Source organism: Gopherus flavomarginatus, chromosome 14, assembly GCF_025201925.1.
Source record: "Gopherus flavomarginatus isolate rGopFla2 chromosome 14, rGopFla2.mat.asm, whole genome shotgun sequence".
Taxonomy (NCBI): Eukaryota; Metazoa; Chordata; order Testudines; family Testudinidae; genus Gopherus; species Gopherus flavomarginatus.
Genome location: NC_066630.1, coordinates 37,984,582 through 38,002,121, shown reverse-complemented (window position 1 = coordinate 38,002,121; position 17,540 = coordinate 37,984,582). Strand labels below are relative to the sequence as shown.

At 49.2% G+C, this 17,540-nt stretch overlaps 1 protein-coding gene across 1 annotated transcript; it reads right to left on the bottom strand.

Moving 5' to 3' along the window:
- Positions 1-3: 3 nt before the first annotated feature.
- Positions 4-17,264, bottom strand: CCDC113 (coiled-coil domain containing 113). The gene is made up of 9 exons (XM_050922992.1): positions 17,167-17,264; positions 14,910-15,036; positions 12,694-12,855; positions 9,669-9,824; positions 9,083-9,163; positions 8,298-8,453; positions 6,136-6,243; positions 4,516-4,671; positions 4-650 (listed from the first exon to the last, which is right to left on the bottom strand). Exons 1-9 carry the CDS (start codon positions 17,262-17,264, stop codon positions 558-560), a joined length of 1,137 nt encoding a protein of 378 aa, XP_050778949.1. The 3' UTR covers positions 4-557.
- Positions 17,265-17,540: the final 276 nt, after the last annotated feature.

Sequence of the window (17,540 nt, the reverse complement as noted above, 5' to 3'; positions counted from 1 at the left end):
TGAGACACTGTAACCGAGGCAACTGTGTGATTGACTGGCCTCAGGGACCATTCCCAGCACTCCATCCGTTTTAGTGCTGTTGACAGTGACTATATGGCATGATCCATGTGCACGGTGCTGACGTTCTCCCCCCACAGCAACACCCTCGTGTGTTAATCCGTCTCTGTATTTTGGCACTCACTCAGGCTATTAAACTTTAAACTCCTCCCCCTCAAAACTCTCCTGATTCCTTTTGTCCCAAGGGCCAGTCCAAACAGGACAGTGCCTGTAAACATGTCCAGATACAATCGCCAGAGAGTAACTGATCAGACGTAGTTGAGAAGGAAGGGACGCTCAGGAGCCCCACACAGAACCCAGGTGCCAGAGCCCACTGGATGCTCCAGCCTCTCCGACAAAGGGGACTGGACAAACTAGAGGAGTCCTAACCCAGGCGGTTTTGATTTCTTTATCAGTTGGGCTGAAATGGTTCCCTCCAGACCAAGCTGCAGTAGAAAGTGTTCTGCATTCCCCCAGTCCATAGCTTCATTTTTCATGTGGCTGACTCCCAGCCACATCTCTCATTGGCCACCTTGCAGGGGGAGACAAAGCTGTAGCTGGTTACTGGCCGCCTTGACCTTGTTCCAAGCTCTGCGGTAGCTCTGCAAGGACATCTGCAGAAATAAAAATGGAGAAATAGGAAGCCAATGGCAAACTGCCATGGAGTATACTATAAACCCAGGGGATTTGAGTAGGTACTGCCTCCCAAGGCTTTCCTTTGAACACTATATAGAAAGCAGTGAGATTCCCCCATAGCTGTTTATACTGGGATCTGAACCTCAGGACTCTGAACCTGAATAACACTGAACTTTGGGGAACGCTGGATTCAGCTCCCAGGGTGGATCTGACCCTTAATATTATTGGTATTATCCTAGTGTCTCGGAGCCCCATCCTGAACCAGGAACCAATGGTGCCAGGCGCTGTACAACACACAGAACAAAAAGCTAGTCCCTGCCCCAAAGACCCTACAATCTAAGTATGCAACATAGGGCCATCTCTCTGCGTTAGTGAACGGGGGGGAGATTGTTCCATGAACATAAGAGATTACTAGGGACCTGCCCTGGTTTCATCACACTACTGCATATCTGAATTCACTAGCTGTGGGGCAGGGGTTGTGTTTCAATACAGAGAACTTCCCACTAGGCACTAAAAGGTTCCCCTTTATTGTTGTTACGCTCACTGCGTAAGAGGGCATGATCTAAGGCAGGGGTAGGCAACCTATGGCATGCATGCTTCAGTTTCTTCATCAGTAAAGTGGGCTATGAGGCTGGCAGACCAGGTACCAACTCCTGCCAAGGCCCAGGGCCTCACTGAACACGGACAAATGCGTAGCTAGAAACCAGTCTGGTTAGTATAGTTCAAACTGATGTCAGTGTTAGACTTTCTGGAATGCTTGTAGGATGCTGCATGTATCAATCCAACTTACAATATCTGTCTCCCATGGTATAAAGTTATATCGAGTGTTTGCATTGTAACCCTCTGCAATTGTGTAACTCACCAGACAGGGAGAGAAGCATTAATTAAGGTAAAAATGCTCGTCCTGCACACAAGATGGCCCACTGAAGACAAACGAGGCATTGTGTAGCACCAGAGGACAGGTTTCAGGGGGCAGCCGTGTTAGTCTGTATCAGCAAAACCAAGGAAGAGTCCTTGGGGCACCTTAGTGACTAACACATTTATTTGGGCAAGATGTCAAGTGTTGGGAATGGGCCACATCCACTGTAACTGAATTGGCCTCGTTAGCACTGACCCCTGCCCCCCCTCCCTTGGTAAGGCAACTCCCATCTTTTCCTGTGCTGTGTAGTTACACCTCCCTACTGCATGTTCCACTCCAGGCATCTGATGAAGTGGGTTCTCGCCCACAAAAAGCTTATGCCCAAATAAATGTGTTAGTCTCTAAGGTGCCACAAAGACTCCTCGTTGTTTTCATCAAAGGACAGAGACGTTGTTGATTGCATTCCTCACTCCCTCCAGGAAGCAGAGGCCTGTGCATGAACTCATCCCACCAGCTTGGATTCTGGAGGGAAGGGGATAAAAATCCCTGGCAAGGAGGAACCAGGTCTCTTTATATTGTCTGGACTCTGAGAGGCAAAACATAAGCAAGAGATCGCCGTGCTGCTTCACATGGGTCAGCCCTAAAGGACATAGAGAGCTGCTTATTATAGAAGCTCACATTACCGTTTAAAATCTAAGACTGTGTGTGCTTCCTGCTTTAACCTTGTTGTCAATAACTCTAATTTATTTTCTTAGTTAATAAATCTTTAGTTAGTTAATAACAGGATTGGCTACAGGCATTGTCTTTGCGTTGAGATCTGAGTACAATTGGCCTGGGATACGTACAACCTGAATATTGTTGGGATTTTTGGTGGAAAGTGACTGCGACACTGTATGGAATATGGGAAGAGTCCTGTGGCACCTTATAGACTAACAGACGTTTTGGAGCATGAGCTTTCGTGGGTGAATACCCACTTCATCAGATGCATGTCATGCATCTGACGAAGTGGGTATTCACCCACGAAAGCTCATGCTCCAAAACGTCTGTTAGTCTATAAGGTGCCACAGGACTCTTTGCTGCTTTTACAGATCCAGACTAACACGGCTACCCCTCTGATACTGGAATATGGGAGACACTTTATGATATTTTGGATGCCAATATTGTAAAATTGCAACGAACTGTGCCAGATATGACGTGTGAGGCATCTGCAAAAATGTTACAATTTGCCAAGTATGATGATCTTGTTTATATGTTTGTATCTCCTTTGTACTATGCGTTATAGATATGTAGGGTATAGCTGTATTTCCAAGCTTGTGCTGTGTTGCTGGGTGACACTCCCAGACCGATTGGCATCTGCACTGCCTAGCCTGCTTGATGGCCCATCAAGGGACTTCAGTTGAAAGGAACCAGGGAAGACACCTTATGAGTGAGCAGCAAAGCCTGTGGACAGAGAAGGCTAAGGCTTCCATGCCATGTGCTGGGCAGTTTCTGTTTGGAACAAAGGAAATACAAGCCACATGGCAAAAGACTATAAAAGGCAACTGCATCATCTCCATTTTGTCTTCATTCCTGCTTCTTACCTCTGGAGGAACTTTGCTACAAACTGAAGCTCTGAACAAAGGACTGAATATACCGTAGCTGTGGATGTGTTCCAGAGGGACTTTTAAGCCAGCAAACTCACCAAGAACCGATATATGGACCCTGAAGTCTATGTATGTGTGTGACTGCTTTACTATTTAACATCTCTCTTCTTGTTCTTTCTTTTCTCTTTATAATAAACCTTTCGTTTTAGATACTAAAGGATTGGCAGGCAGTGTGGGATTTACGGTAAGATCCAACTTAATATTGACTGGCAATGTGGCTGGCCCTCTGGGGTCAGAAGAACATTTTGTATAGTGAGAAGAGTTTTTAAAGAACTCCTCACCTTGCTGCACCTAGGTGCTGACTGAGAGCCAGAGAACTGGAATGCAAGAAAGGGGGCTGTATGATTTCTTTTTTTGCTTCTTGATAACTAATGTGGGGGATCAGGAGCACGGTTTGTGACTGGTTGGGGAGTTTAACATCAGTGTCACCTACCAGTCTCGGGAGGATCCACTCTCCTCTTTGCAGCCTGCCCTGACCTTGACATTCCCAGTGAGGCCTGCCCCAGGCACCCCAGGTGACAGTGACTATCTATCACATAATCCAGTTTCCCTGGGTGGCAAGATAAACTGGAATGCCCAAGGCGACTGTCAGTGACTCCATAGTAAGGCTGTTCCAGTGCTTTAGCAGTTCACACTTGTTACTAGGTTGGTGAAATCTAATTATAGACTATACCACAATTTGGGGTGTCTCTGCCCTGCTTTTTGACCATCTGATCTGAGGTTGGTGCTCCCAGTCATCAGCCGCTCCAGCTGGCATGACACAGGGGTAGTGATTAGTCACTGATAATGAATGCTTGTAAAGTGCTTGAAGCGTGCTACCAAAGATGATCAGAAATCAGCTCCAAAACATTTTCAAACAGTCCCGAGCGAGTGTGGGTGTTTGAAAAGGCCCACACCGGTTACACGGGCAGAGGTGAGACATTTACATTGCTGCTCTTCTGTATTTGATAGCTGTTAAAAAGGTCAGGATAATAACAACTGCTGATGCTTCCTATTAACTCACTAATAACCAGGTTCTGGCTTAAAACCCCTTGGGTTCCAGCCTCAAAGTTCAACTCTAAGACCCACTCTGCCTGCTGAATACATTCAATTCAACCTCTGACACGATCGCTGCTTTGTAAACAGGAAGCTCATTGAGTTCTTCAATTATACTGTAGTTAAAACCACAACTCAACTCGCCCACTCATGCTGCAAAGCAACAGACCCCTTCACCATAATCACATGAACGTGGGTGGGCACAGACAGGTGCCCTCTGAAGTTAAACCCCAGCGGTGTAGAGGGAAGGACACAGACACCATCTATGCTCAGCTACAGACTCCGGGAGTTCTTGTCTTACTGTACCTCGGCGATCTCCACCTTCCTCTCCCATATCTTAATGTTGTTTTCCAGGTCACAGATGGCCATCTTCTGATTGACATACTTCACCACTGGGGGCACTCTGTAATCTGAGAGCTGCTGCCGCAGCTGCTTATTCACACTCTCTGCTTTGGCTCGCTCCTGAGAGAGGAAAAGGATCCAAGGCAGGTAGATTAGGTGGGACATTGCTTTCTGCAAAGCAGCAATTTGGAAAAAAAAAAACACAAAAAAACCCCATCACCCTAAAACTGAAGGTTGAGCGATTAAGCTGTGCAGAATGCAGCTGCTATTAGCGTTTCGGTTTTCTGTCTGCCAGGGGCACTCTGGAGCTGCTTGAACTCACTGGGCAACTCACTGGAGCTACAGCCTGGGACAGTGGAGTGGCACAAAACACAGCCTGGGCCCTCCTTCGTGCCTTCCTTGGAGGGGGAAGGGCATTGCCTCTAAAAAAGAGGAAGGATATTAAATGCAGGAAGTTTTGCCGAAGCTGAGTGCCTGCAGTTAAAGTCCAAACTCCATCCTTCAGCACCTAAAGTGAGCATTGGTTTTCAGAGCACCACTAAACCCTACTGACTTCAATTGAACCTGCAGGTACACAAGCATTCTGGTACCAGGGCACTTGCCCGCAGGTGCCTGAATGTAAATTTCACAGCATAACTTTAGGCACCCAGCTTCTAGTATTACAATTAAATATACTGTAATGAACTATTCCTTTGCTAATTACACATGTAAGACAATTTATGATATTATTATGATCATCTCTTATTTGTATGGGGTTGTGTCTAGGAGCCCTAATCGGAGATCACGCCCAGCACAAAAAGACAGTCTCTGCCTCAAAGAGCTTCCAAGCTAAGTATGTGGCCAAGTTAACACAGCTCTGAGATCTTCAGTCCTTCATCTCCTGGTTTTTGTGTTTTAAAGTCCCTCCCGACTGCCGCCAGAGTGAAAATGACTCCCATTGCTATGCCAGGGAAGGGCAGCTTACAAAGAGCTGTGGGGCCAGACTGTGTTCCCATCAGTATAACTCAAGAGTAACTCCGCTGAGGTCATCAGAGGGCTTGTCTACACTACAGGGGGAAATCGATCTTAGATACGCAACTTCAGCTACGTGAATAACGTGGCTGAAGTCGAATATCTAAGATCGGATTAGTCACCTGTCCTCACCGCGCGGGATTAATGTCCACAGCTCCCCCTGTCGATTCCGCAACTCCGTTGGGGTTGGTGGAGTTCCAGAATCGATATAAGTGCGCTCAGGGATTGATATATCGCATCTAGATGAGACGCGATATATCGATCCCCGAGCAATCGATTTTAACCCGCCGATACGGCGGGTAGTCTAGACGTAGCCAGAGTTACCCACAGTGCAAAACAAGTGTGTGATCGGAATGGGGGCGACTGACTTGAATGGAATTACTCCAGCCTTACGCCTGTGGAAGTGGGATCAAAATGTGCGTGTAATTCAACACCAGCCTCATTTACTAGTCTATGCAGTAATCCAGTGTTAGAAAATCTTAAAAGAAATGGTCTCATAACATGAAATTTCTGGATTTAAAAACCAAGTAAACCCACAATCCCTGTATGGATTGTTTCTGATGTTCCTACTACCTCCTCCACCAGAATGGTTTCCCTTTCCATCTTCTCCAGCACCTCCTTCCTCTGGGAGATATCTTTCATCAGGTGGGCGGATGCTGCGGTGGCGTTCTGCAGCTTTCTCTGAAACAGCACAATGCGGTAAAGTCAGCGAGCCCAAAGGAGGGCAACGGCTCATCAGTGACCACGGAAGGCTGGAGTCCCTTTATGCTACACCGAGGCTCTCGTCAAGCTTTATCTCTGGCTGGCCTTCTGGGACTCCACTCCCTACTGCCAGTTCGTCGCAGAATGCATCGATCAACGTGGCATCTCATTTCTGAGTTTCCCTTGTAGATGGCAGCCTCGGGATCTAGCCTTTGTTTAACACGTTCTAGCACGATGTTACTTGGTAGCCATCAAGGAGCGGTGGGGCCTGTGTCCTAACACTGCGAGAGGTGGAGCTGCTGCTGCAGCCCAACGTTTCTTACTCCAGGAAAAAGGAAAAGGAAAAATCTTCCCCCTGGCCTTTCCCAGTGTGGTTTAACAATAACTTGGAGGAAGATTTCCAAAGGAGTAAAGCATCCAGAGCCATTGACTGTCAGTGGGAGTTGCACATGCCTGTGAAAATCTCCTCCTTGGTTTATAAGGTAGCCATACCCAGGGATCCTAAAATATGCAATGGACTGACAAGCTTTTCATTTTTCCTCCCACAGAGGTGCAGCCAGCTCTGGGGTGGAATGCAGTAACCCCGCTGCAGGCAGGAGTGGAGGGGAAGCGAAAAGTGCACTAGAAATGCCTAAGGTGTTGTTTTGCTCAGGATACTATGCCCAATATCCCAACTCTTGCAAAAACTGCCACGGGATGAACCTTTAATGACCACATCCCTCTTTTTTATATTACAGCTGAGAGACAGAATCTGCGGCAGCACAGTGCCCCGTTAGTACTGACTCAGAGGGGAGGATTCCACCTAATGAGTCACCTCCACCACCTGCAGCAGCACCTGCAGTTTTCTTGAAGATCATCCATCCAAGGTAGTCTTAACCCTGCGTAACTGACGAGATCACAGCAGTAAGGATACACAAAAGTCTCTAGGTAGGTCAGTGCTAAGGTTACTGCTTACTGCCCTGTGGGACAAAATAACCACACTGCAATGTTTGCAGCTTTGCACCAGCACATGTGGATGCAGGGCTGTACCTAGACATTTTGGTGCCCTATGCAGTCCCCCCCACCACGGGGGGGGGGGGGGGCTGGCCCCAGGCCTCTGCGGGGGGGGGCAGAAGCAGGCTTGGGGGACGGGAGGAAACTGCCCCCCCAACACAAGCCGGCGGAGCAGGTTAGGACCAGGTCTCTCCACTTTCTGCAGCCTGGTGATTGCAGGGTGGGCCTGACCCCGCACTCACTGGGTGGTGGGAAGTGGAGTGACCTGATCCCAGCCCCTGCCCCCTCCGCTCTGCTTTCCTGGCTCCCAGCCTTGGGACTTGGGGGCAAGGGGGAACCGCCCCCCAGCACTCACTGGTGGGGTAGCTGGGAGCCGGTGGGGCAGAGCGGAGTTGGCTAGGGCCAGGTCACTCCACTTCTCACCGCCCGGTGAGTGCAGGGCCGACCCCTGATGCAGTCCCCCAGGATGCAGTTCAGGGGAAGGGGTGGAGTGGGGGCAGGGCTGGGGCAGAGCAGGGGCCGGAGCTTTGGGGAAGAGGCAGAGCAGGGGCGAGGGCGAGCCGTGCGGGTGATCGGGCCAGCCTCAGGAGCAGCATGCAGCTGTATAAGGCACCAGGAAATTTGGGGCAATTTGGTGCCCCAAATTTCCTAGTGCCCTATGCAGCTGCAAAGTTTGTGTATGGGTAAGGACGGCCCTGTGTGGATGCCACAAAACACACATCAGGAGGATGTATCAGAACACACCCTAGCAGCCACAGCGAATGTAAGGATCTTTGTAGGCAGGCAAATCGATCAACAAAGAAATGGTTCCAAAAATTCCAGGGCAGGTGCCAACTCCCAGCCCCCAACTGCTGGAATGTATATTGCAGGCAAGCCAGGTAGCTGTTAAGCAGGAATAAAAATGCCTCTGATTGAAAGAGATGGCCTGGAAATAGAGTGTGTGTGTGAGAGAGGGACAGTGTTAAGCATCCCCCCCACCCTCCTTACCCTGCAGGAGATAAAGAGAAAAAGGAAATGCAGGTGCCATGGGCTTGACTCACTTTGTAGGAATTGAGGATTTGAAGAGTGTTTCCCGCTGTCAGTTTTAGCTGTAGCAGATCCTGGTTCCTCTCATCAATCTTCTCCAAAAACTGAGCATTCTCAATCTTTAGCTGCTGGAAATCAACCTCATGGAGTGCCTCGCCCATCTCTTCCTTCTGTAAGCCAGCAAAGACACAGGCTGATGATCACGGAGCTGAGGCTAAATGCCACCTAATAGGGCTTTGCTCTGTGGGGATAGCAAGTGGGGGGGCCCTGAAGGATGGAATCCTCAACCCAACCTGGCCAGGCTGCTAACGCAGGGAACGAGGAGGAGTAGTGGACATAACCTGCTGCTTCCTTCTTAATCTGGGTTTCCATTCAGTGGGTCCATGCAGTGCCTGACCCCAGCACCACTGGCTATTCTCCTGCGACAGCCACACTACCCCTTCCATGAGGAGCTGCAAAAATCCACCCAAGATCTTCTCCATAGCACAGAAAGGCTGCAAATCCCCACTCTGCAGGATCTCTGCACAACCTTCTCACAGGTATTAAGCTGCTTTGGGGCCTGCCTCGAACATACCAGGTGCTCTAGGTTGGGGCTTTTTCTTAATAAACTCAGAGATTACTACAATCTCAGCCAGTCACAGGAATTAAGATTAGAAGCAGAGAAAATACACAGAAACATTAGACCCCCTTGTCCAGGTGAGCCCCTGAAATCTCCCTGCCTGCTTGCAGCAAGCTGCCATTGGCCCCTTTCATTTTCAAAGGGCTGCAGCTTCCCTGTTTCTCTTCAGTCTTTACACACCTGCTTGAGCTGCAGCTGCAACTTTTTCTTCTGCACTTTGAGAGAATCATTTTTCAAACGCAATTTTTCTTTCATTGCATCCTGAAAAAGACACCAGGATATACTGTCATGGACATGGCTCTCTCTCCGTCATTGGTACGGGGGGGCCCAACGTGAGAGAGCCCCCGGGCTCCACTTCTTATTGTGACACTCCCGTTCTTCCAAGCCACGGTGTAACTTTCATAAATCAATCAATAAGAAATGCTCTGACAGTAACCGGGAGAGCACTCTGCCTCAAATCCCACATGCATCAGTTGTGTAACTCCTCCAACCTCCACTAGGATGTGCATAGGTGAGCTATGCAGTCATTCACGTACCAAATCTCCTGTGTCATAGCTGGACAGGTCATTGGTGAATCCCCACGCTGGCTTCTAATGCACTATTGTAACAGTGAATTGCAAGGTAATGGGAGATATCCACACAGACTTGCCAAGGCAGGTCTACGTATGGCCCCAAACGTGGGAGAGATTATTCATGGATCAGGATTTTGTCTAAACTATTTAGCCTGGTATATAATAAATGTATAAATACACAACTCTGAACTGACCCTGTCGTGGTTCTTCTCCTCAAGATATCTCAGCACCTTCTCAGAAGCTATGACACTCCCTTTCTTCTTGGATATTGTTTGGATAATGTCTTTGTTAAAGTTGCATGTGGCTTTCTTAATATCAGCCCACCGAATATCAGCTTCTTCCATGACAGCCTGTAGAATCAAAGTCACATTATAGTGAAGAGATGTCATCTCCCATTCATTTTTTGGGCCTCAGGGTGGAGAACAACATATAGGAACAGTGGGACAAGTTCTCTGTTGGCATGAATCCATTGACGTCAGTGAATTTTGCCCTATTTGCCCTGTGGCAGTGATGTTTTGGTAATAATATCAATCTCTCATTCATTGAAGAACAAGAAAAGCAAAACATCTACCGTACTTGAGTTTCAGGGTTAATCAGTTCTGCCTGACTTGCAAATATCTCCAGATCTACCAAGTCTGAAGGAATGGTTGTGTTCAAAACGCCGTTTTTGATAAGAACATATGAATGTTCAGGATGATACAAAAACAATGAGAAGTCCTAGGCTGTGTATTTACACCTCCCTACTGTATGTTCCACTCCATGTATCCGATTAAGTGGGTTTTAGCCCATGGAAGTTTATGCCCAAATAAATTTGTTAGTCTCTAAGGTGCCACAAGGACTCCTCTTTGTTTTTGCTGATATAGACTAACACGGCTACCACCACTCTGAAACCTGTCAGGATGATACAGTTAGGTTCTAACCATTTAGCTTAATCAAAGGGCTTCTATTTCACTCTCCCAACACAGAAGTGGGTGGGATGAAAGAAAAGAAAGATGCCTTTATAGTGTAGAACAGGGGTTGACAACCTTTCAGAAGTTGTGTGCTGAGTCTTCATTTATTCACTCTACTGTAAGGTTTCGCGTGCCAGTAATGTTTTTAGAAGGTCTCTTTCTATAAGTCCATAATATATAACTAAACTATTGTTGTATGTAAAGTAAATAAGGTTTTAAAAATGTTTAAGAAGCTTCATTTAAAATTAAATTAAAATTCAGAGCCCCCTGGACCGATAGCCAGGACCCGGGCAGTGTGAGTGCCACTGAAAATCAGCTCGCATGCTGCCTTCCGCACCCGTGCCATAGGTTGCCTACCCCTGGTGTAGAAGAAGCCCTTCCAGATTGATCTGTGTTGATGTTCTGGATTAGGATCCAGGCAGCATTGCCATTTAAAGACCTTTTTGTAATTTTTAGGGACCTCAAAAAACAAACCCTTATTGGGTGAAGGGGCACATGGATCAGCAGATCTGACACTTGTGGCACTGTATCAAGCAAACCTGCCTACTCAGTTAAGCAAAGGTGATTCTTTAAAATCCTAACGTTTCCTCCCCTGAACTATGAGGTGTGGCAAGTAAGCAACTCCTGGCATAGATTGTGAGATGAATCTCAGCCATGCCAGTGTAAAAATCAGAGTATCTTCATTCAGGGGCGGCTCTAGCATTTTAGCCGCCCCAAGCACATGTGAAAGTAGAATTAATTATATTGTAAAAATAAGAATGGATTAAAGAAATAAAGCAGAAATAAATGTTGAAATACATGTGTCAGGAAAAGAAACATTACGGCATAAACAATGAGCCCACTTAAGCTAATGGTGAAACATTAACCGGAGATTGGTAAAAGTTAGTAAGGAAATTAACTATGCATGTCTAGCCCAGGTAAACTTATCAGATTCTGCTTCCTTTGTTATCTTGTTAAGTTCGGGCCCTTTTATCTGTATAAATAAGATAGTTTGTGTCTTGCATGATGCTCACATTATCTGGATGTTATTAGCAGAGCGCTGTGCTAATAAAACAGACTGGTCTGACAAACTGCAAGTCCTGAGTCTAACTCTGACACACGGCAATCAGGCTGCCTTCAGCAGCTTTCCTGCGGGAGGTCCCCGGTCCAACGACTTTGACGTACCTACCACCGAATTGCTGCCGAATCTGCAGGACCGGCGGACCTCCCGCAGGCGTGCCACTGAAGGTGGCCTGACTGCTGCCCTCACAGGGATTGGCAGGGCGCCCCCCTCCCCCCCCCGGCTTGCCGCCCCAGGCATACGCTTGGAGCGCTGGTGCCTGGAGCCACCGCTGTCTCCATTGATTTAAATGGTGTTACTCTGGTATCATCAGTGTGAGATCAAAATTCTGGCCTTTTATCACTAGTGAGGCACAAGAGCCCTTCTCCCCCTGAACCTGGCCCTCAGATTTGGGCAAGTCTGTGACACTGAAGTTAGGAAAAAACACTGGGTAACATTTGTAAACTGGGTAAAACTGACAGAGTCCTTGAGACAACATATGGAATCCCAGGGTGCCATTTTTAGAGCAGGACCAGCCTTTCAGAGTTCTCAGGACAGCTGCTTTAAAGCAGCAGCCCTGCACCTCCTGTTGCCTCCCGAAAGTTGCTATTGCCCAGTAGCTCTAGGCTCACAGAGGAGTTATCACAGCATTTAGCAGCACACATGCTACATGTTGGCATGATAACATTCCAGCCCCTTTGTTCTTTGTGCAGCATAAAGAAGCTGATATGCAAACTGGATGGGTAGTAATACAATGGAATGCCACCATGACAAATGATCTAACGGAGGCATAAGGCAAGTGTTTGGTGCTCCTGTAGTTTTTGTCCTTATCAAGGATAATAAACACCCTGAGCAGCTGTTGCAGCACCGAGAATCTGTCTTAGTTCATTTACCAGCTCTTGCATCATAGAATCATAGAATATCAGGGTTGGAAGGGACCTCAGGAGGTATCTAGTCCAACCCCCTGCTCAAAGCAGGACCAATCCTCAACTTGCATCCTCCAAGGCAGTCAAAGAAAAAAACCTAAAGCTAAATAAATCATACTAACCTTCCTCTCTGGGTTAGCAATTTATAGCCATCTAAGAGAAATTAACACATTTCTCTAGCAAATTATCTTCTTCAGAGGAACTACCCTTTCTTCACAACATAAGGGCTATGAGGCTGAAAAGAGGTAGGACAAATGAAGTTACTAACTACACCAGAGATTCTACAGCTCATGGAAAGCTGTACCTGGTAGTTTTGTATAATCCGTTCAGAATCCCCCTTGGTCTGCTGAATTTCTTCCTTCGTCTCATCCAGCTCCCGCTGTGCTAGATCATTCTTCTGCTCCACTGTCAGGCCTATAAAACGATCTGCTGCAGCGCGGGATTTAGATTTACGTCTGGTACGTGTCTGCAGTGCGGAGAAACAAAGGACTGAAGCAGCAAGTAGACAGCGACAGAACCCATTCAAAGTGGTCGCCATTAAAAAGTCAATGTTTGCCAGTGGTTACCGTATTCTCCTTATGCTTAGAATAGGAAATAACCACAGTGACTGTGAGGGATCTGTAGACACATGATGGGCCTGATTCTCATTTATACTTAGGGTATGTCTTCACTGCAGGCACTTCCCCATCTTGCTCCAACTCCCTTCCCATACACACACAAAACTCTCTCACCCAAGTTCGATGGTGCCTTCAACCTGGGCTAGTAGGCTAAAGTTTGAGGGAGGCTTTCATGTGAGCCAGCAATGCACCCACTTGGCAGTGATGATGAAAACTAAATCCCTCAGGTGCTGATACTCCTGCAATGTCTTCCCACAATTCCCCCTGGGTATCCAGAAGGACAGACAAGTTCTCTCCCCATTCACTGGGAAAGACTCACAGAGCAGCTCAGCGCACTGCAGCACACAGACACATGGGATGTGCCCCCAGAAGTCCCCGCAACATACATGTAGGTGCAGAACAAGTGAGGACCCAGTAACTCAAGACAGGGCTCTGCAGTGTGACTGCTCACACCTGGGCTACCCTAACCCAGGTGCCCACAATGGGTTAACTCTGCATTGAAGCCTGACCCACAGTGGCAGCATAAAGGGGCCTTAAAAAGGGTGTAAATTAGCAATGTAAAGTGACTTTTGAGTAAATGAGAATCAGGCTTGTAGACAGGGCCGCCCAGACGATTCCGGGGGCCTGGCTCCGGTGGATCTCCTGCAGGCGTGCCTGCGGAGGGTCCGCTGGTCCCGCGGCTCCTGAACGGAAGGGCCCCATGCCACCGAATTACCGCCGAAGACCGGGTTGCACTTCGGTGGCAGGTCCCGCTTTGGCGGTAATGCAATGGCGGGGGGTCCTTCCGCCTCAGAGCGGAAGGACTCCCCCGCCAGCGAAGACCGGGAGCGGAAGAAGCTCCGGGGCCCGGCCCCGCAAGAGTTTTCTGGGGCCCCCGAGCGAGTGAAGGACCCCGCTCCAGGGGCCCCGAAAAACTCTCATGGGGGACCCTGCAGAGCCCGGGGCCTGGGGCAAATTGCCCCTCTTGCCCTCCCCTCTGGGCGGCCCTGCTTGTAGATGGTTTAGTAGTGGTGTCCATCTGTACCCCTTTGGGGCTGTTCTAATTGCTATTTAAACTCCACTCCACCTGGGAAAGGGCTGCCAAAGAGGCTATCCCCGTCTCAGGTCGAGGCTTGGAGACAGTGCCATCTACCCCCAGGAGTGCCCATAGAGCTCCCACTCCTTGAGGCACTGCTGAGAAGGTGAAACGCAAACTCAGGGGCTGCCCAGCTCATGGATAACAGGTCACAGTGGCAAGTAAAGTGCTCGCTGGAGCACAGGAGGGAGAGTCTGGGAGAGGTGGGTCCTGTCACAGATTTGATGTGTGGCCTCGGACAAGTCTCTTGATCTTGTTGTGCCTCGGTTTCCTGATTTGTGAAATGTGGATAAACCTCCCTTACAGAAATTCATTAGTGCTTATAAAGTACTTTCAGATCTCTGGCAGGTGCCGTGAAGGACAAAGTGTTATCGTATAAGAGAAAAGAATAGCGTCTCTGGGGTGAATGGGAAACTGAAAACTGGACTGGTCTTCAGACTGAATCCAGCTGCAGCAAGGCACAGTGCAAACCCTGATGCCTGCTAGATCAGCAGCATCTCACCTCAAGTATGTGGTTAATTTCCTTCTAGGACATCCGAGCACTGTGGCTGTACAGTAGAGAAGTTGCCGGGTAAACATCACTTTCCGGCTCCACTCACTTCTTTTCAAATATTCCAGGGTACATTTCAAACTAGGTGAGATGCAAAGGGAAACCCATTGGATGTGTTTATGGGTGACTGGTCCCCTTGAACCCCTTCTCACGCAAGCATTAAATGAGAATCTCAGCGAGAGGGAGGCGGCCGGATAGTCGGAGCCATGTTGACAGGCAGACCCAGAAATGCTGCATTGCAAACAAGAAGTAACTATCGCTGTAGCTCTGTACAGTACCTGCCCCAGGTCCAGCGAGGATCCGAGTATATCTGGCAACAAATGGCTGACCAGATCCTTTGGCTCCATCTTGTTGTAGTATTTTTCAAACATTTCTGTCTCGACTTTGAGAATGGAGAGGGCATGGCTGCAAGGAGGTGGAGGTTGGAATGAGCAAGCTCTGACTTTCAGGTATAAGAGACTAGAGGGCTTATAGTCAGGGTATGAAACCAGAGGGGAAACATAGGGCTCATAGCGGTGAAAATTTTAGGTGGGCACCATAAACATCCATAGATGCACACAAATGACTTGCATGCATCTGACAAAGTGGGTATTCACCCACAAAAGCTCATGCTCCAATATGTCTGTTAATCTATAAGGTGCCACAGGACTCCTTGCTGCTTTTACAGATCCAGACTAACAGTTACCCCTCTGAGACTTGACAAATTACTTGACTGTCTTCTTGATGCAACAGTGGGGTAAATGAAAGAATCAGGCCCATGCTCATTAAAGCCCCAATCCCGTTCAAACTGAAATCCATGGGAGATTTGCTATGGATGTCAATGGAAGCTCAGGCTGTAGGGGAAGGGGACTTTGAATGCACCCCTTCAAATCTTCTGCTGGGGCAGATCTTTCATATACAGGATCCCTGCTGGTAGTCCTGATCCCAGTAAGGCGTTCCCAGCTGGAACAAGCAGCACTCACTCTGGAGATGTCCCCAGCTGGTAAATCAGCAGTTGTGAGTGACACATAGGGTGACCAGATGTCCCTGTTTGATAGGGACAGTCCTGATATTTGGGAATTTTTCATATATAGGCACCTATTACCCCCCAACCCCATCACGATTTTTCACACTTTATATCTGGTCACCCTAGTGACACACACAATCGGGATGTAGATAAAGTAACTCATCTTATTTTCTCATGTTTCTGATTGGGGCCGAGCCCAGAACATCCTTACAGACGAATGCCACTGGGCTCCTGTCAATTATCAAAAAACCCACCAGACTTAAAAGCTTTCTGACTGCACACAAGGCTCACACCTTTCTGAGGGGGCTGTGCTGAGACCTCAGAATTAACCGCAAGTAACCCCCAATCCCCACGTGATCCATGACTTTTGTACAGCTCCACCCACCCATATCCCCGGTATATTTCCTCTTTATTATATTTGCTCCATCATTTTATTTCCAGCGACTGACAGATGGAATCATCTACTGGGAACTCATTATAAAGAGAAGAAAATGTTTAGCAGATGGTTCCTGAACAGTCTGGAACGATGGACTTTGCTCACAAATACACATAAGATGCCTCCTTTACTATCAAATACATCATGATGCTTCGCCCTTCATCACAGGGACAGGCACCCAAAGGCAGGGGGATGGAAGCAGCTTCAAGCCTTGCACTGATCTACATAGAAAACATAACCCCCAAACCCCTCTCTCATCAGGGCCAGAGGACATTAAACCTGAGCCAAGCCTGTGCTGATATGAATAGACTGAGGGGGAAGAGGAGCATGTTATAATCCAGCTTTCTTGTGTATAGAGGATGAGGTTTTCAAGCAGCCCTGCATATAAGGGCCATAGGGAAGGTATTGCCTCAGCCTGTCCTGATTATAAAGACTGGGGGAGATTATACCTGAGTAGGAGTGTGCTCTGTGGAGTGGGAGTGTGCTGTGCCCAGCCCCTCTCCCCCCATGTGAGATTCGAGGCATAAGGTACCCCCCCCATGAGAGTGGGGGGTCCTGTGCCCAGGGCCCCGTGTGGGATAGGGAGCATTTTGTACCCCCCTATGAGAGCTGGGGGGCGCTGTGCCCAGGGCCCCGTGTGGGATAGGGAGCATTTTGTACCCCCCTATGAGAGCTGGGGGGCGCTGTGCCCACTGCCCCCCGTGGGATAGGGAGCATTTTGTACCCCCCTATGAGAGCTGGGGGGCGCTGTGCCCACTCCCCCCCGTGGGATAGGGAGCATTTTGTACCCCCCTATGAGAGCTGGGGGGCGCTGTGCCCACTCCCCCCTCGTGGGATAGGGAGCATTTTGTACCCCCTGATGAGAGCTGGGGGGCGCTGTGCCCACTCCCCCCCGTGGGATAGGGAGCATTTTGTACCCCCCTATGAGAGCTGGGGGGGGGTGCTGTGCCCACTCCCCCCCCGTGGGATAGGGAGCACTTTGTACCCCCTGATGAGAGCTGGGGGGCGCTGTATCCACCCCCCATGTGGGATTGGGGACATTATGGACCCCACACGAGAGCTGGGGGGCGCTGTGCCCAGCCCCGTCCCGTACCTGGTCTCCTCCACCAGGGCCTCGAGCTGGGGCAGGTGCAGGGCGGCGAGTTCCTGAGACTCCGCGGTGCGGACGCTCTCCGAGTCCTCGTCCGCCATCGCTCCCCGGGGTTACCATGGCAGCGGCGGCTCCGGGCTCCCAGCCCCGGCCGGCCTGGAACCCGGAGCCCGGCCCGGCCCGCGCGGAACACTCGGCCCCGAGGCTGCCCGGCCTCTGGGTGTCCCGCTGCGCCTTGAGCCCTGCTGCCCCCCTGACCCCAGCCTTGCGGCCCCCCGAGCCCGGCTGCCCCCCCGCCCCCAGCGGCCGGCTGCTGGCCCCTGTGCCCTGCTGCTCCCATGTCCCCTAACTCTTCCCCCCCCAGCCCTGCTTCTCCC